At 56.0% G+C, this 19,658-nt stretch overlaps 1 protein-coding gene across 2 annotated transcripts; it reads right to left on the reverse strand.

The window, feature by feature from the left end:
* Positions 1-1,586: 1,586 nt before the first annotated feature.
* On the reverse strand, positions 1,587-19,438 carry IL13RA2 (interleukin 13 receptor subunit alpha 2). Of its 2 annotated transcripts, XM_029067059.2 has the most exons (10): positions 19,260-19,438; positions 16,175-16,335; positions 14,433-14,584; positions 12,931-13,084; positions 11,625-11,745; positions 5,907-6,097; positions 5,257-5,405; positions 4,405-4,549; positions 3,343-3,458; positions 1,587-1,940 (listed from the first exon to the last, which is right to left on the reverse strand). In XM_029067059.2, the coding sequence occupies exons 2-10, from the start codon at positions 16,251-16,253 to the stop codon at positions 1,827-1,829; spliced, it is 1,221 nt and encodes a 406-aa protein (XP_028922892.1). In that variant the 5' UTR covers positions 16,254-16,335; positions 19,260-19,438; the 3' UTR covers positions 1,587-1,826. The 2 variants fall into 2 exon arrangements, with proteins under 2 accessions (XP_028922892.1, XP_028922893.1); XM_029067060.2 differs by lacking the exon at positions 3,343-3,458.
* Positions 19,439-19,658: the final 220 nt, after the last annotated feature.

The following is a 19,658-nucleotide window of genomic DNA, read 5'->3' on the forward strand; positions in this document are numbered from 1 at the left end:
GCCCCAGAGAGGTGAAGTGACTTGCCTGAAATCATTCAGCAGGTCAGGAACAGAACTGGACTGGAATCTGGGTCTTCCAGCTCTGTGCTCCTGGCTGCCAATCTATGTAATTTAATTTTTTCATAACATTGTCTGTCTCCACCCCTACACTGTCAGCTCGTTGTGGGAAGGGAATGTTTATTGTTATACTGTACTTTCCAAACGCTTAGTACAATGCTCTGCACACAGTAAACTCTCAATGAATACGATTGAATGAACGGTTGGGTGAATGAGTGACTGTGGAGGGCCTAGGGGGATTTGAGAGAGGCCAGGCAATTCCTAATCCTCTGCCTCTCCCCCCAGGGTGGAAATTCATTCAAAAGGAGTCAATTGTTCAGGGAAACTTTCGAAACAAATCATGTCCTTTTATTCCAACCAGGAAAACGGTCCAGCAGGAACACGGCCACGACCGAACCAAGTCCGGCCAACTCTGCCAGACCCCCAGGACCCCACTGTTTCCGCATCTTTCAGCGACCCTCCTGATCGAGGTAGCGCCAGCAGGTGAATACGTAGGCCTGGCTCCCCCGTCTCTTCGGGGATCTGGACACGAAGATCCGGACAGGGTTCCAGACATGGCAGGGATCTGGACACGAAGATCCGGACAGAGGTCCAGACAGGGGGAAGGAGGGGGTGGGTGTCTTCACAGCGATTTGAACCCAGAGATCTGAATACAGGGATCTGGACAGGGGGATCCAGACCCGGTGATCAGGACGGGGGATTGGTACCCGTGGATCTGGACAGGGAGATCCAGACCTAGGGAAATGGCTCTGGAACAAGGGATCCGGACGGGGGGATCCGGATGCCTCCACAGGGATTCGGACCAAGCGATAGAGAAACGGGGATCCGGCGTTTACCGATGCCTGTTTACTTGTTCTTATGTCCCCCCCACGCCTCTAGACTGTGAGCCCGTTGTGGGCAGGGCATGTCTCTCCTGAGTGCTGTATTGTACTTTCCAAGCGCTTAGTACAGTGCTCTGCACACAGTCAGCGCTCAATAAATACGATTGAATGAATGAATAAATGCTGGAGACAGACAGGATCATCGACGAGAGAGTAGACAGGATGGGATTCGAGCCTGGAAGCGCTGGATCCTCCCAGCAGAGGCCGGGACCTCGAGGGCCGGGCTGCTCTCCCCGAGCTGCATGCGTAAAAAAGCCCCCGACCAGGGACTCCCAATGCATCCAGCCCCTGCCTCCGCGTCCCGGCGCCCGCCTCTCCCGGATCCACGCTCCCCGTGTCCCCCCACCCCCGGGCCGTCCCCCCCGGCGCAGCTCCCTGGGCTCGAACGGTCACCCCCCTTTCCTCCCGGCTCGGACTTCCCTGCGGGCTCAGCCGGGGCCTCCCCTTACTCCCGGAGCCCGCAGAGAGACTGTGAGCCCGTCATTGGGCAGGGATTGTCGCTATCCGTTGCCAATTGTACATTCCAAGCTCTTAGTACAGTGCTCTGCACATAGTAAAATTATTATGTTTTGTTGTCTGTCTCCCCGGTTTAGACTGTGAGCCCGTTATTGGGCAGGGACTGTCTCTATCTGTTGCCCAATTGTACATTCCAAGCGCTAAGTACAGTGTTCTGCACATAGTAAGCGCCCAATAAATACGACTGAATGAATGAAAGAGAGGAGACGCCGTGCCGGCTCGGGGACAGAAAGCTTCCGACGGCCGGCCTGGACCCCCGTCCCTCCCGACCGCCGCGTTTCGGGGGGAGTCCCTGCCCTCCCCCCGCCGCAGACCCCTTCCCCGCCCGCCCGGACCCTCCGTCCGGGGGGCTCTGCCGGCAGCGGTCAGGGGCTAAACTTCATCCTCTCGCTCGGGACGGACGGCGCCTGGACTGTCCTTTGGACAGGCGGGACGGGGCGAGACGCCGGACCCCCTGGAGGAGGGTACCCCCATCCTGGCCAGGACCTGAAAGACAACGTGGCTGTTGGCACACAAACACACCCCAGGGCAGCGCCAAAGGCCAGGACCGCCGCCCGGCCCTGCGACCCCAAAGGAACTGGGGTCGGGGGGCGGGAGGGGGCGGGCTGAGGGCTGATCAGCCCAGTGCAGCGAGGGTGGGGTGGGGGGAGTGTGACCTGCTCATTTTGTATCCATCTCAGCGCTTAGCACAGCAGGAATGTGAGCTCCACTCCACCCTCTAGACTGCAAATTCTTTCATTCATTCCATCGTATTTATTGAGCGCTTACTATGTGCAGAGCACTGTACTAAGCGCTTGGAATGTACAATTCGGCAACAGATAGAGACAATCCCTGCCCAACAACGGGTAAGTTCGTTGTGGGCAGGGAATGTCTATTTGTTCTTGTACTGTACTCTCCCAGCGCTCAGTACTGTGCTCTGCACACAGTAAATGCTCAATAAATACGATTTAATGAATGAATGAGTGAATGAAGTCCCTGTGGGACAGGTCCTGTGTCCGCCCTCATTATCTTGTAGCTATTTTGGCGCTTATCACAGAGTAGCTTCTTAGCGCTTAGTGCTTACTCCCCACAGTGCTTACTCCCTTCATAAATTCATTCAATCAACCGTATTTATTGAGCTCTTACTGTGTGCAAAGCACTGTACTAAGCGCTTGGGAGGGTACACTTTAACAATAAACAGACACATTCCCTGCCCACAACGAATTTACAGTCTAGATGGGGAGACAGACATTAATAGAAATAAATAAATAAATAAATTACAGATATATACATACATTCATCCCTCCTTCCCAGCCCTGCAGCACTTCAGTACATATATGTAATTTATTTATTTCTATTAATGTCTGTCTCCCCATCTAGACTGCAAGCTCGTTATGGGCATGGAATGCGTCTGTTTAGTGTCATATGATATTCTCCCAAGCGCTTAGTACAGTGCTCTGCACACGGTAGGCGCTCAACAAATACGACCGAATGAACTGAATGAACGAAAGAGTAGGAGCTGAACAGAGAGCACAAGGAAGCGCTTACTATAATGCGACCAACGTGAGAAGCAGCATGGCGTAGTGGATAGAGCAGGGGCCTGGGAGTAAGAAAGTCATGGGTTCTAATCCCGACTCTGCCACTTGTCTGCTGTGTGACCTTGGGCGAGTCACTTCACTTCTCTGGGCTTCAGTTCCCTCATCTGTAAAATGGGGATGAAGACCTTGAGCCCCCCCACCCCCCCCGGTGGGAAAACTTGTTGACCTTGTACCTACCCCAGCGCCCTGAACAGTGCTTAGCACATAGTAAGTGCTTAACAAATACCATCGCTATTATGATTATGAGGAGAGAAAGGCGTCTTCTCCTCGGGGTGGTGGGCCCACCCGTTGGTCCTCCCGTCCCCGCTCACCGGCTTCAGGAGCGCCTTGTGCCTCCAGCCTAGCAGCAGGAGCCCCACGACGGCACCGGCCGAAACGAGCCCCACCACCGACAGCGCCCACAGCATGTGCGGCCGCCCCTCGGGCTCTGGAGAAGCAAGTCACACGCACACAAACGATCTATCTATCTCCTCCTCCTCTCTGTGCTGGGCGCTGGGCAGCTGGGGTAAAGGGAAGGTGCTGGGCCCTGAGGACGGGGGGCCTGGGGCTGGATCTGCGATCCTGGGCCTGTTTTCCTGCGTTGACCCAGCGATTCCACTCCGACCCCCTGATGCCACGATCTGTTCTGCCCCTGCTCCCTTGGCCTGCACGTTAACTGCGCCCTCCCGTCGCCCCCGCCACACTGGAGACTCTCTGAAGGCTGGGCTGCATCTCATGCGTCTCAGGGAAGCAGTTTGGCCAAGTGGCAAGAGCCCGGGCTTGGTAGTCAGAGGTCGTGGGTTCTAATCCCGACTCCCCTACTTGTCAGCTGTGTAACCTTGGGTAAATCACTTAACTTCTCTGTGCCTCAGTGACCTCATCTGTAAAACAGGGATGAAGACTGTGAGCTCTACGTGGGACAACCTGATTACCTCATATCTATCCCAGCGCTTAGAACAGTGCTTAGCACATAGTAAACGCTTAACAAATACCACAATTATCATTATTATTATGATTTCCTGAGTCCCCACTGAGCGCAAAACCCTGCCCGAAGCACTTAAGAGAGCCCGGAGGAGACGGGATGAAGCAGCATAGTTTAGCGAAAAGAGCCCGGGTTTGGGAATCAGAAGACATGGGTTCTAATCCTGTCTCCTCCACTTATCTGCCGTGTGACCTTGGGCAAATCACTTAACTTCTCTATGCCTCAGTGATCTAATCTGTAAAATGGGGATTAAGCCTGTGAACCCTACGTGAGACAACCTGATTACCTTGTATCTAACCCAGCGCTTAGAACAGTGCTTGGCACATAGTAAGCGCTTAAAGGAGCTGGAGGTCCCGGGCCCAGGAGGCAGCAGCCCACTTCCCGGCGGCCAGACTGGGCCAGGGTCGCTCACCTGGTAGGCAGAGCTCGGCGCTCCACTCACTCCAGAGTCCGTCTTGGGCGCAGAACATGTTGACGCGGGCCCGCACACGCACGCAGGTGGCGGGTCTGCCGGGTCCGGGCTGCGGGAGCAGCGCCTCCGGGTCCGACGACCAGCGCTGGGAGGGAGCGCACAGGGAAGGACGATGGGCTAGACTGGCCGAGGGGCCGAGGGGGTCAGGGGATGCGCAGGGAGGGAGGAGGGGAAGCGGTGGCAGGACCTCCTTCTCTTGCCCCTCTTACTTCACCTTCCTTCTGTCCTTCTCCATCCCAGCCCGCCCACTCCGCTCCTCTGGTGCCACTAATATTCTCACTGGACCTCCATCTCCATTCCTGTCCCCCCGCCGACCCCTGGTCCACGTCCTTCCTCTGGCCTGGAACGGCCTCCCTCCTCAAATCCTCCAATCTTCCCCACTTCAAAGCCGTACTGAAGGCACACCTCCTCCAAGAAGATTTCCCAAACTAAGTCCCCTCTTGTCAGCTCCCGGTCCCTTCCACGTCACCTCGACTCGCTCCCTTTGCTCTTCTCCCCTCCCCGCCCACAGCACTTATGTATATATGTATATATCCATAATTCTATTTATTTATATTGATTCCTATTTTCTTGTTTTGATGTCTGTCTCTCCCCTCTAGGCTGTAAGCCTGCTGTGGGGAGAGATTGTCTTTCTTTATTGCTCTATTGTGCTCTCCAAGCGCTTAGTACAGTGCTCTGCATACAGTCAGCGCTCAATAAATACGATTGAATGAATGGATGAATGACCGGGGGCAGGGGAGGGATCCCGGGGGTGGGTTGGGGGGTCCCGCGGGGCCCCAGTTGGGGGCTTACCTCCCAGAGTGCTCCAAGTGGACCCTTGCCTTGGATGTGGTACTCCAGGCAGGCCGGAGGGATGAGCCCGCGGGGAGGCTGCCACTCCAGGAGGGGTCCCTCTGGGTTCTTCTGCTGCATGGTCAGTCCTTCGGGGGGCCGGGGCTGGACTGCACCAGAGCAAATAGGACCCTCTCTGTCCACAGGCTGGGGGCTGGGGCTGGACCTGGTGCCGCCCGGCCTCGCCTTGGGCCCCCACTCCCACTCCCCGCACCTGAGGGGTTTGGCACACCAGGGATCCACAAGCATCAGAAAGAGGGGAAAACGGAGAAGGGAAAAATCACAAAGAATTGTGGTTTGTGCACTGAGAGCCTCCGCTGTGGGGGACTGATGTGGGGGGGACGCCGTACAGGAGGGGGGGCCACTGTAGGGAAGTGGGATGCTGCAGGGGAGGGGCTGTTCCTACCCCGCTGCCTGGGAAAGGGGCAACTCATGCGGGCTGTAGGCATGGGCACCCTTCTGACAGGGCCACTCCTGCCTCTCTCCCGCCCCCGACACCCTCCTCCGGACCTTGCCGAGGTCCGGGTGTGCCTGAGGGAATCCAGGAGTGACCACAAGGATCTGGGGTATCCACAGGAGGCACCTGGGGACCTATGGAGTGTCACTCTTACCAATATTCTGAAGCTGGAGGGTGAAATAGGTGGGCTGCAGGGATGTGGGGGGCGAGGAGAAGGAGCCGTTGACACAGATATTGAAATCCTTGTACTCGGCCTCCTGCAGGCTGGGGAAGCGGCAGCCCACGTGTCTCCCATCTGCTGAGACGTAGTCCTCGCAGACCTGAGCCTGTGCCAGCCCGTGGTACCTGGAAGTGCTTCAGCATTAGGCTGACTGGGCCTGGAGGTCCCGGTATCCTGCTTACCCCACCGCCGTGGAGAGAAGAGGAAGGCCACAGAGCCGAACAAAGAGCAGGACCTGCACCGCCCAGAGCCTCCCACCCTCCCACCAAGGAGTCAGCCTGTCAGAGGCAGGAGCCATGGGCTGTGACCCTGATGGCTTCATGGCTGTGGACAGAGCTCTGCTGCCATGTTCCAGCTGTGGACAGAGCACTGTGCCATGTACCTGCTATGGACAGAGCACCAGCTGTGGACAGAGCAACTTCACAACTGGTCCTGGGCACTGGTAGAGCATGCAGGGCAAAAGGACATGGAAGGGAAGATGGGAGAGGAAGAGGGGAGGGGAGGGGGGTCTTGGAGAGATGGGTTTGTGACAAGTGGGAACTTTCTCCTTTACCATGGAACAGCCCAACACAGAATGCGCCAAACCTTGGACCACTGCACCCAGAGAGGGAACGGAGACCAGGCCAGATGCGGCCAAGGCTGGGATGGAGAGAGAGCCTGGCACTGGAAGCCAGGAGAGCAGGGTTCTAGCCACAGCTCTGCCCCAGGCCTTCCGTGTGAACTTGAGAGAGTCCCCCTAACTGCTCTGGACCCCTCCATTTTCCCACCCCTAAAATGGGGAGTTTGTCCATGCTCTCCCACCCTCTGTCCCATGAGGGCTGGGCACCGTGTCTGATCTGACAGTTCCATATGCACCTTAGCGCGAAGCCCAACTCTCAGCACAGGAAAACCTGTCATTAAACCTTGTAACCGGCTCACTAAGCAGGCAGGAAGGACAGCCACTGGCCGCTGGCCACTGGCTTCCTGGGCCAGGCAGAGTCCTAGGAGCAGTAGGGAATCTCAGTAGCTTTTGTCCTGGGCTGAGGGTGGGCGAAGCCCCTTCCAGAAAGTTTAACCTGGAGGAGGAAGTGGGGGGAAGACACGAACCGAAATCTAACCCCTGTCTCTTCTGGACTAACTCAAGTTCTCAACAGCACTACTTACTAGGTACCAGCTGTGGACAGAGCACTGTGCTGGGTGTTTCCAGTTTACAGAGCACTGAGGTTTACATCTTTGGTATGCAAACTGCTGTACCAAGCACTTCAGGTGTGCAGAACACTAAACTGGGTACCTACTATGTGCAGAGCACTGGGCTTTTGCTGGCTGTGGACAGTGCTGTGACGTGAGGCTGTGGACAGAGTGCTGTGCCATGTGCCAGCTGTGGACATAATGCTGTGCCATGTTCCAGCTGTGGACAGAGCACTGTGCAATGGGTTGACTGTGGACAGGGTACTGTGCTGAGTGCTTGGGAGAGTACAGCAGAAGCCACCTCACATCACTTGCTACCCAGTGGGGTATGCCCTCGGGCGGACTCATGACAAGGAATATGAGGGGTCAGAGCAGTGCCAGGAGAGTTCAGCTGATACAAATCAGTTGCGCAGTCCCTGGGGGCTTCCTGCTCTCAGCTAGGCTCAGCCTGAGCCACTGCTGGCTGGTGGGGGCGAGAGTTTGGCCCCAAGCAGGACAGTTCTTGGAGGTTTGGGTTGCTCCTGCTCCCTGGATTCATCTCCCCCCGGCGGTTCTGACACTAAGCCGGGGCACTGGAGGGGAGGGAGTTCCCCCAGACCACCCGACTCCCCCCCGATGCCACCCCGACAGCTACTCAGCCCTATCTGCTTGGTGTTCGCTGCCAGCCCCTCTCCAGCCCCGGACCCCAAGGAGATTCAGGAGAAAATGAGGGACAGCAGGTCCTGGCCAGAGAGCAGCAATGGGGGGGGGGGGGGCGTCTCTGACCTCGGGGATCCATCAGAATCTCCCCAGGAGCCAATCCCCAGGCCCAGGCTCAGGCCAATTGCAGGTATGCAGAGGGAGGCTCCCAGCTGGGGCTGCCACGCTCTCTGGGCACTTGCCGATAAGTCGCTCACTCCCTCTGAGCTTCACCTTCCCCATCTGTACAATGGAGCTCATGTGCCCCAGCCCTTGGCCTGGAATTGAAGAGAACATGGAGGCGGTGATGACAAAGGGCTTGGTTTAGGGCCTGAAAGAACGTCTAGCACAGTTCTGGGCTGGGGCAGTCCCTACAAGGGCATACGTCTGGAGGTGGGCTTCAGCTGCTCTCAACTGCCTTCAAACATGCCCATGGATGTCCTAAAAAAAAAACCTTTCCTTGACTCCACAGCTCCCTCCAGTTATCACTCCATCTCCCTCCTCCAACTCCGTGAGCGAGATCACTTTCTCCGATTCCTCTCCTTGACCCACTGCAATAAAGGCTCCAACGACTTCACTTTACAGAAAAAGACCGCTGAGGTCACCAATGACTTCACTCGTGCCAACTCCAACGGCCTCTATTCCATCCTAATCCTTCTTGACCACTCAGCTGCCTTTGACACTGTGGACCACTCCCTTCTCCTGAAAACACTATCCAACCTTGGCTACACTAATACTGCCTTCTGGTTCTCCTCCTATGCCTCCGGCTGATACCATTCTCGATCTCTTTCCTCGATCCTCCTTTGCCTCCTACCCACTAACTGTGAGTGTCCTTTCACGAAACAGCAAGGTCTACTGAAAAAAGCACAGGTCAGGTGTCAGAGGACCTGGGTTCTAACCCTGCCTCTGCCACTTGCCTGCTGTGTAACTTGAACATATCACTTAACTTTTCTGGGCCTCTGTTTCTTCAACTGTAAAATGAGAATTCAATACCTGCTGTCCCTTCCACTTAAACTGTGAGCCGGTGATTATCTTGTATCTACACTAGCATTTAGAACAGTGCTTAACATGTAGTAAACCCTTAACAAATACCATTATAAAAAAGTCTCCTTCTGGGACTCCTTCTATTCTCTATCTAAATCCATTTCTTTGGAGAATTCATTCACCTCCAGAGCTTCAACTACCATCTTTCCATGGATGATTCCCAAATCTACCTCTCAAGCCCTGACCTCTATCTTCTGCAGTCTTGCATTCCTCCTGCCTTCAGGACATCTCTACTTGGATGTCCCATTGACACCTCATATTTAATATATCCTGAACATGTTCTCATTTTCTCACCCAAACCCCACCCCCTATTAGATTTTCCATAATTGTAGACAGCACCACTATTCTCCCAGTCTCACAACCCCATAGCCTTGGCAATATCCTTCACTCATCTCTCTAACTCAGCTCTCATATTTTGTCTGTCACCAAATCCTGTCCGTGTGGTTCCTTCACAACGTCTCTAGAATTCAACTCCTCCGCTCTACCCAAACTGCTACCATGCTGATCCAAGCACTTATATCCCACCTTGACTATTGGATCAGATCCCTCACTGACCTACCTGCCTCCTATCTCTCCCCTCTTCAATCAATTCTTCATTCTGCTGCCTGGATCATTTTTCTAACAACAAGAACAAACACCCAGTCTACATCTCCCCGCTCCTTAAAAACCTCTAGTCGTTGTCAATCCACCTCCATATCAAGCCCCCAGCACTTAGGTACATATCCATCTGAATCTAGTCTAATAAAGAGAATAAATAGAGGCTTTTGGTTCTGATCTCATCTATGCCACATGCCTGCTGTGGGACGCTGGGCAAGTCATTTCACCTCAGTTTTCTCATTGGTAAAATGGGGATTCAATACCTGCTTTCCCTCCTACTTAGACTGTGAGCCCTGTTAGGGACAGAGACCTTGTCCAACTTGTTGATTTGCTTCTGTCCCATCTCCTTCCAACACTGCTTAACACATAATAATAATGATAATTGTGGTATTTGTTAAGCACTTATTACGTGACAAGCATGGGATAGATACAAGGTAATCAGGTTGTCCCACGTGGGGCTCACAGTCTTAATCAGATGAGGTACAGATGAGGTAACTGAGGCTCAGAGAAGTTAAGTGACTTACCCAAGATCACAGAGCAGACAAGTGGCATAGCTGGGATTAGAACCCACAACTTCTGACTCCCAAGCCCAGGCTCTCTTTAACAAATGCCCTTAACAAAAAACATGTTGTTCTCCCTTTCTAGTCTGTAAGCTCCTTGTGGGCAAGAATGGTGTACTCCACACTGCCAAGCACTTAATACAATGCTTGGCACTCTACGAGTATGACTAAGTGATTGATTGACTAACCACAGGAGAGCACACACATCTCAAACTAAGACAGTCCCAGGAAAGCCCACACTTTGGTTAGCAAAAGACCACAGGAGAGAGGAGGGGGCTTTTCCTGGCTCCCATCTCATTATTATCCACAGCCCTTGACCCGACCAGACTCAACCAGACCCAATGGCCCTGAGGACAGACACATCCTGACACAGAGTCACACATCCAACCCCATCTGTCTTGCCAGGGGGCAGAGGCTGGCCCAGGCTGGCCAATCTAGGCCCTCAATGACATGTCACCCCCACAATGACAGAATTAGGACTCCAAGGTAAGAACTGAGGCCACTGAGCAAGTGTCACATAGTGAGAAGGTGAGTTCCCGAAGGGGCACCTGGTCCCTAAGGGTGGGACCTGCCACAGGGAGTTGGAGTTTAGGTGGGCAAGGGGCCAGGAACAGACCTGGGGAGGTGGGGTCTGATCAGCCTGTCTCTTTTCCCCCTGCTATTCAGCCAGAGTGGGAGGTACCAAAGTTTGCTGGAAAAGCCACTACCCCTGGAGGACTGAAAATGGGGGCCCGCTCCCCCTCCCACCCTGGGGATTGGGAGCAAGGAGGGACAGGAGCGGTAGATTTGGGAGTCTCTCCAGATGCATGATGCTAACAGCCTGGTCCGAGCCTCATGGGAGGTGGTTGGGATGGGGTGGGGGCTTGGGGAGGTGAGGCAGGAGTCCAGCCCAAGCAGCTGTAGTAAACAACTGCTTCGTTTCACAACTGTAATGAGGAAAAGGGATCAAAGACTTTGCCCCACAGCTGGAACCAGAGAATGACAGTGGCTTTGCCCCAAAGCTGGAATGGGGAGGGGGGACACAAAATGGCTTCACCACACAGCTGGAACAGGAAGACTACAACATCACTCCGTGGCTAGAACAAGGGATAATGGCTTTACCCCACAGCTGGAACAGGGGGACAATGGCTTCATCCCCCAGCTGGAACCGGCAGGGGGATGACGACAACAGCATTACCCACAGCTGGAACCAGGGGAGGGGCAACAACAGTTTCATCCTATATCTGGAATAGTGAGGGAGAGAAAAATGGCTTCCCCTCACATCTGGACCCAGGGGGACAACAGCTTCGCACTACAGCTGGAACCTGGGGTGGGGGAGAACAACAGCTTAACCCCACAGTTGGAACCAGGTGGGGGAGGTGTGGGGTGAGGGTGGACAGGCCCACCCGCTCTCCCCGGAGGTGGAGAGTGGACACAAACCTGGAGGTCGAGGCCTTGACGCTCGGCCTTCCCCATCCGGCCCCGATTTGCAGAGGAAGAGCAGCCGACTCGAGGGCTGTGGGATGGGAAGATTCACTCGCCCCCTACCCAGAGCCTTCCAGAGCCTCGGGACTCCTCCTAGCCCCCCCCAACTGCCCACCCCCGATCCGGGGGTCGCAACCCGCACCAATAATACAGGTGGTAGTCAGCCTCCGGGGGGGCATCCTCTCCTGGCCTCCAGGTGCAGAGCAGCTGCTCCCAGTTGGTGTAGACACAACGCAGGTCCTGGACTCTGGTTCCCAGCGCTCCTGGAAATGGAGAAAGTGAGATCCTTGGGAGGTTGAACAAGTGCTTAGCACAGTACGCTGCCCACGTTAAGCACTCGTTAGATATCAGTGATTAACTGATGGGTTCCGGGAGGGACAGGGACTGTGTCCAATTGGATGGTCACTAGAGGGCAGGGCTTGGCAAGGCAGCTGGAGCAGAGGAGTCTGTGTGCAGGCCTTCCTGCTGAATCTAGTGCTCACCCCAATGATAACAATAATAATAATAATGGCATTTGTTAAGAGCTTACTATGTGCAAAGCACTGTTCTAAGTTCTAAGTACTGGTGGGGATACAAGGTGATCAGGTTGTCTCCCATGGGGCTCACAGTCTTAATCCCCATTTTACAAATGAGGTAACGGAGGCATAGAGAAGTTGAGAGACTTGCCCAAAGTCACACAGCTGACAAGCAGCAGAGCCGGGATTAGAGCCCATGACCTCTGACTCCCAAGCCCATGCTCTTTCCACTGAGCCATGCTGCTTCCCCAGGATGCCTAGGTGTGCTGGTAGTGGCACGTGGCCCCTCACCCCACCGTCCTCCGTTCCCTCCCAGGCCCTGCGGACACCAGAGCTCCGCTGAGCAGCAGCAGCTTTGTTGGGGGGTGGAACTAGGGGCTAGACTCTGACTTTCAATCAAGAGGATGTTTCTGCTCGTTTGGGGCACGGGGGCGCATGGTTACTCCCGAGGATAGGGAAGGGGGAATGGAGTTGCAAGATGCGATCGATGCAGTGGAGATTTGGAAGTCAGGAGGAATTTCCTTTTGAAAATCCTTTCAGAATCACTTCCTGGGGCTGGTCACTCTGCCCTGGGGGTGGGCCCAGGGCCCCAGGGTCGTGATGGTAATCGCCAAGAGCTGGATGGGCAGTGGGGGGCTCGGGGCTAGGGCCCACCCAAGGTCTGGCTGGGGGGTAATCCAGGCTCGGTAGGGAGGGCTAGCCAATCCAGGGGACAGGAGAAGGGCCAGACAAGGTGGGAAGGAGGAAAGGCTGAGGGGCAGAGGTCCCAGCACCGGTGGGGATCTCCACTTTGAGAACCCTCTGGGACATCTCCAGAACACCTCTCCCAGCCTGCCGGGCAGGGAGGCCCCTCTCCCCTCCCACACGCCTGGCCCCTGGGGCCCCAGGGCACAGCTTCATTCGGCCCTGGCTGGGGAGGCCACCACTGCTGACCTCGAGAGTCAGGCTGGACCACCGTCTGCACCCACGGGCTGTGGAGAGATGAGCCATCCATGCAGTCGTCCCCCAGAATGGTGCGCACCTTGGCTTCGATGGCCCCATTGAGATCAAACTCATCTTCATAGCTTAACTTTGTGGTGATGACGGTCTGCCAGGGGAAAAGAAGGCCCGGAGCAGGAGTCAAAAGGAAGGGCAACCCGGCCCCACGGACCATGGACGAACCGGCTGGCTCCACCCCTTTCTGTCCTCCAACTGACCCCTTGAGGGAAACGTCTCAGATCAATTCCTGGCAGGGCCCTTCCCGGGGAATCCCAGAGACTTCCCGAACGTTGGCAAGAAGAAAGACTAGGAGAGGCAGTGCAGGAAAACAGGGCCCCTGCTCTTCTCTGGAAGTCCGCTCTAAACAAACAGAGCCAGCAGGAAATGCTCTTTCCCCAGCAGGGGTGAGCTGGGGATCAGTTCCAGGGAGCTGAGCAGCTGGAAACACCAGGGAGCCCACAGGGGTTTGGACAGATCCATGGGGGTGGGGGACAGTCCATGAGGGATCACTGCAGGAGAGTCAGGGATGGAGAGAGAAGGGTAAAGGATGTGGGGATGATTCGTTCTGGGTCACTGGAGAACAGTCAGAAATGAAGAGAGGAGAGTCAGGGGTGTGGAATGATCCTTGCTAGATCACTGGGGGAGAGTCAGAAATGGAGAGGGAAGAGTCAGGGGTGTGGAATGATGTTTGCTGGGTCATCGAGGGAGAGTCAGAAATGGAGAGGGGTGTGAGCTTGTCCATGCTGTGTCACGTCACTGGAGGAGAGACAGAGGTGTCGGATAGTCTATGCTGTGTCACTGAAAGAGAGTCAGGAAAGGAGAGGGTAGGGTCAGAAGGGTGGGATGGTCCGTGCTGGCTCACTGGTGGAGAGTCACTGATATGAGAAGGCCTATATTAGGTCACTGAGGGAGAGTCGAGGACAACCAGGCAACGGGCCTAAGATGAAACCAGGCAGTAGATCTGAAAGCCATTTCCCAGCAGATCCTTGACCCTCGGGACTCTGTTTCCAGGAACCAGTGTGGAGGAAATACTGCCCCCCAACTCCTACCCCCCCGTCCCAGTGTTCCCCCAAAGCACTGCCATATCAACACCCTCACTGTATCCTCACCACAAACCTGCTTTCCAGAAGAGGAAATGGAGATCAAGAAAGGACAAGGTCCCACACAGCAGGGCGGGAACTGAGCAGGGACTAGAACCCGTGTCTCCTGACTCTCAGCCTTTGCTCCCTCCTCCCGACTGTGCTCAGTTAATGAGGGTTCAGTGACTTCAGATGAGAACTGATTCCAGGCATCCTGGGGGATCAGGAGCAAGGTCCCGGAGTAAAAACAGATAGCCAGAGAGGAAAGGAGCAGGGGAGGAGGATAGAGTGGAGGGGAGTAGGGTAGAGGGTGGAGAGAGGGTAGAGGGTAGAGGAGGAAGGCAGAAACCTTCCCTGCCAGGGTAGTCATGTCCTCACCTGCCAATACTCCTGGCCGGCGTTGCGGTATTTTAGCTCGTAGCGAACTGCACAGCTCCCGGGAGCGGGCAAGGTGGAAGGCGGCTGCCATGTGACGCTCATGAAGCCCAAAAACCCGGGGTCGACGATCCGCAGGTCCTGCGGGGCGCCCACTGCATTGTGGGCAGTGAAGCTCGCACGGGGGACTGGGCTGGGGTGGCTGCCTCTCCGCCAGCCCGGGTCAAGGACAACCTGGAGCTTGAGCCCGCAGGGGGAGGGGGGGAGAAAGGGAGCTGGAGCCCCCCGGGTGGGAGGCTACATTACAGCACTCCTCTCCTTCAAAGCAACGTGGCCTAATGGAGAGGGCATGGGCCTGTGAGTCAGAAGGACTTGGGTTCTAATACTAATAATAATGATAATAATGGTATTTGTTAAGCATTTACTATGTGCCAAGCACTGTTTAAACCCTGGTGGGGGGGATACAAGGTAACCAAATTGTCCAATGTGGGGCTCACAGTCTTAATCCCCATTTTACAGGTGTGGTAACAGAGGCCCAGAGAAGTTAAGTGACTTGCCCAAATTCAACAGCTGACAAGTGGCGGATCTAGGATTAGAACCCATGACCTCTGACTCCCAAACCCATGCTCTTTCCACTGAGCCACGCTGCTTCTAATCCCGACTCTGCCAACTGCTTGCTGTGAGACCTTGGGCAAGTCACTCAATTTCTCTGTTGCAGTTTCCTCAACTTTAAAATGGGGATTCAGTACCTGTTCTCCCGCTTCTTAGACTGTGAGATAAACTGATTGTCTTGTTTCTACCCCATCGCTTAGAACAGTGTTTGATGTGTAGTAAGTGCTTAACAAATATCATCAAAAAAAGCCTCCTGAAAGGCCTCCATCTATAGGAGGCTTTCACTGATATCTGTCCCCACCCCACTCCCCCCGCACCAGACACCTTCCTGGTCATGTCACCCACACTCACCTCCTCCAGAAGGCCTTCCCTAATTGACACTCACCCTTCCTAATCATGTCAACCTCATTCTCTGTCAACCTCATACTATGTGCAGAGCACTGTACTAAGTGCTTGGAAGGTACAATTTGGCAACAGATAGAGACAATCCCTGCCCAATGATGGGCTCACCCGATTCCTCCAGAAGACTTTCCCTGATGGACCCCTCTTTCCTGATCATGTCAACCCTCAGTCACCTCCTCCAGGAGGTCTTCCTTGATTGACTCCATGTTCCTGGACCATGTTGTGCACCTACTATATACAGAGCATTATATTGGGCATCTACTTCCAATGGACACTGTATTGGGTGTCTATTGTGTACAGAGCAATGTATCTACTGTGTGCAGAGCAATGTACTGGTTGCCCACTCTGTGTTTGGGGCACTGCTGTACTGGGCACTTGGGGAACAGAAACACGGTGACACAGAACAGACACCATTTCTGGCCTGAAGGGATAAAAGATTATTATTATTATGATGGTATTTAAATGTTTAGCAAATCGGGTTGGACACAGTCCCTGTTCCACATAGGATTCACAGTCTTCATTCCCATTTTACCGATGAAGTAACTGAGGCCCAGAAAAGTGAACTGACTTGCCCGAGGTCACAAAGCAGACAAGTGGCAGAGCCGGGATTAGACCCCATGAACCTCTGACTCCCAGGCCGCTGCTGGATCCACTACGCCAAGCTGCTTCCCAGCCAGAGGATGGGGCGGTGCTGCTGGGGCCGGGGTCTTGGAAGGGCAGTTGGGCGTTACCTGTGTCCAGCGGCGAGGATGAAGCCCCTCTGGCTAGCCAGCCCATCAGCGTCACCCAGTAGATCCAAGTAGAATCCATACTCACAGGCGCGTCACTGTCTTCGCGTGGAACAGCTTCCCCGGGATGGGGGTCGCACTTGGGGGGAAACCCACTCCCGGCCCTGGGAAATGGAAAGAAAGAGCAGGAGAAGTGAGCACTGAGCGGCGGGTCAGCTGACCCCGGCTAAAACACTACCCACGGCCGACAGACACCTCTCCGCGAAAGGATGGAAGGCTTAAGGGCACGTAAGAAGGGAAGATAGCCATAGGGTAAGGGGTACCTACTGTGTGAAGAGCGCTGTGCTGAGCTCTTCATACTAATAACTGTAATGATGGTATTTTATAATAACTATAATGATGGTATTTGTTAAATGCTTACTATGTGCCAGGCACCGTACTAAGCGCTAGGGTGGATACAAGCAAACCAGGTTGGACACAGTCCCTTGTCCCACGTGGGGCTCACAGTCTCCATCCCGATTTTACCAAAGAGGTAACCGAGGCACAGAGAAGTGAAGTGACATCCAAGGTCACACAGCAGACAATGCGTACAGAACGCTACGCAGGGCCCCTACTGTGTGCAGAGCACTGTGCTAGGCGCCAACTGTGTGCCTAGTTCCTACCGTGTGCCGAGGGCCGTGCCTGGCTCCTACTGTGTGCAGAGCACTGTGCTGGACGCCTACTGCGTGCAGAGCACTGTGCCTGGCTCCTACTGTGTGCAGAGCACTGTGCCTGGCTCCTACTGTGTGCAGAGCGCCGTGCCGGGACCTGGCGCCTGCTCCGAGCGGACGGGTGGGCTGGGGGGAGCGGGACGGGGGGCGGGGGGAACTGGGGATCCCGGCGGGGTCCGGGTAGGGACTTAACCTTGCCGCGGTCCCCCCCACCTCCCCGCCTTCTCCACCTCCTCCTCCTCCGCTTCCGGGCCTCCCGGATAACCGCTCCCGTGGGCCCAGACCTGCCGGGTCCTTGACCTCGGCCATCCGCCCCCGTGCAGCTGGACAGTCCGGGGGGACCGGCCCCGCGGACCCTCCCATCGGCCCGAGGCTCTTTGTGCGGTGGGGCGCGGCTGGCCAAGCCGGGGGGGAGGGCAGGGCAGGGGAGGGGAGGGGGCGCAAGCAGGAGAGGGGCGCAACCGCGACAGGTGTTGCGAATTCTGCTCCGCCGTTTTCCTGCGGGGGGAACATCACACGGATAAGGGAGCGCGGGAGAGTGAGAATGACCGCCGGCCCCGACACCACTGTACTGGCACGGTTTGTCTCAGCAGCCGTCTACACGAGCCCTCCTCCTCTAGCGCTCTTCTACACGAGACCCCTCCCCTAGCACTCGTCTACACGAGCCCCCCTCCCCTAGCGCTCGTCTACACGAGCCCCCCACCCTAGCGCTCTTCTACAAGAGCCCCCCATCCTAGCGCTCGTCTACACGAGCCCTCCTCCTCTAGCGCTCGTCTACACGAGCCCTCCTATCCTAGCGCTCTTCTACAAGAGCCCCCCATCCTAGCGCTCGTCTACACGAGCCCTCCTCCCCTAGCGCTCGTCTACACGAGCCCCCCTACCCTAGCGCTCATCTACACGAGCCCTCCTCCCCTAGCGCTCGTCTACACAAGCACCCCCAACACCCGTCTACACTAGCCCTCTCCCTAGCACTCTTCTACTCGAGTGCTAGAGAAAAGCAGCATTACGCAGTGGCTAGAGCCCGAGAGTCAGAAGGACCTGGGGGGTCTAATACCTCTCCACCACGTGTCCGCTGCGTGACCTTGGAGAAGTCACTTCACTTCTCTGTGCCTCGGTTACCTCACCTATAAAATGGGGATTAATATTGTGAGCCCCATGTGGGACAGGGAATGTGTCCCACCTGATTAGCTTGTATCTACCCCAGCGCTTAGAAGGGTGCTCGACACACAGTAAGTGCTTAACAAATACCGTTATTATTAGTATTATTAGCATCATTATCCAACACCCGCCTACACGAGCCTTCCTCCTCTAGCACTCGTCTGCACGAGCCCTCCTCCACACCCGTCTGTGCGAACCGGACCTTCCCCTGTCTGCTGCTCCTAGCTGTTCAGTTCATTCATTCAATTGTATTTATTAAGCGTCTACTGTGTGCAGCGCACTGTACTAAGCGCTTGGGAAAGTACAGTCCAGTAATAAAGAGCGACAATCCCCGCCCACGACGAGCTCACCGTTTACAGGGTTCTAATCCACCCACGGAGGCAATACCCACTGATCGTTTTATCGATTCCGTCCCGAGACCCTCCGCCTCCGCCATCGGACCTGCGACCAGAGGCAACCGCCCTGGCTCTGCCGGACCAGCGGCCTCGAATCCAGAACCCGGTTGTCGGGGCGGAGGAGGGAGGGTAGGCGCTGCCCCCGCCGGAGAGGAAGGAATCTGTGACTCCGGTCCCCGTGCGCCCCTGGGGTGTCCCTGACCTGATCCGACCCCTGACTCTCGTCTCCTTCCCCCAAAGGAGAAGCGCGTTCTGCGCTTTGAGATCCGGCTAGGGCGTCCTTGGGTAGACCCGCTAGTTCGCCGGTGTTGGGAGGGGGAAGAGAGGAGAGGGCAGGACAGGCGCAGTTTGGGGGCTCCGGGACCCCTCCATCCCCCAAACCGCTCCCGGGGGTCGCTCCGAGGTCAGATGCGGGAGCTCGGCCAGGCTCGGTTCGGCCCGATTCGGAGGGCGGAGCAGCTACCGGGACCGGCATGGTCTCTGTTGCCGAATTGTACGCTCCAAGCGCTTAGTACAGTGCTCTGCACGTAGTAAACGCTCAATAAATACTATTGAATGAATGGATGAAGAGCCCGGGCTTGGGATTCAGAGGTCGTGGGTTTTAATCCCGCCTCCGCCACTTGTCTGCTGCGTGGCCTTGGACAAGTCACTTCACTTCTCTGTGCCTCGGGTACCTCACCTGTAAAATGGGGATTAAGACGGTGAGCCCCTCGTGGGACAGGGGGCTGCGTCCCACCTGATTGGCGTGTATCAACCCCAGCGCTTAGAACAGTGGTCGGCACCCGGCAGGGGCTTAACAAATACCCTAGTCACTCTCACTCTTACCAATACGTTGTGGCCGTGGCCAGGCCGGAGTGGCGGAACTTGCCGTCCAGCAGAGGGCCCTTTGGGTCAGCGGTCCGGCTCTGCCCGCTCGGCCGGGTCTTGGGGAGTCCGGGTGTCCCAGCCTCTCAGCCTCGCGGCCTCCGCAGTCAGAGTCCGGCCGGCGCTCACCTCTCCTCTATGTAGGGGAGAGCTGGGCTGGGCTGGGCTGGGGTCCCGCAAGGGAGGAGTCTGGACGGCCGGGCGACAGAACTGCTCCGAGGAGGACCCCTCCTTCCCCCCCCCCCCCCGCAAGGTGGTCCGGGCTGCGGGGCGGGGGTGGAGGGGTGGAAGGGGCGGGGAAGGCTGGAGGCAAGCATCTTCGGAAACCCCGCACCCTCCTTCTCTTCCTTCTCCTCTTTC

This window comes from Ornithorhynchus anatinus, chromosome 6 (genome assembly GCF_004115215.2).
Source record: "Ornithorhynchus anatinus isolate Pmale09 chromosome 6, mOrnAna1.pri.v4, whole genome shotgun sequence".
Classification (NCBI taxonomy): Eukaryota; Metazoa; Chordata; class Mammalia; order Monotremata; family Ornithorhynchidae; genus Ornithorhynchus; species Ornithorhynchus anatinus.

Excerpts from the sequence above, each read along its gene's own strand:
- IL13RA2 (XM_029067059.2), bottom strand. The coding sequence starts at position 16,253 with ATGGATTCTACTTGGATCTACTGGGTGACGCTGATGGGCTGGCTAGCC. Across the intron at positions 6,098-11,624 it reads GACTACCACCTGTATTATTG|GTACCACGGGCTGGCACAGG; the intron begins GTGCGGGTTGCG and ends AAGCACTTCCAG. Across the intron at positions 5,406-5,906 it reads CCTCCAGCTTCAGAATATTG|TCCAGCCCCGGCCCCCCGAA; the intron begins GTAAGAGTGACA and ends GCTCTGGTGCAG.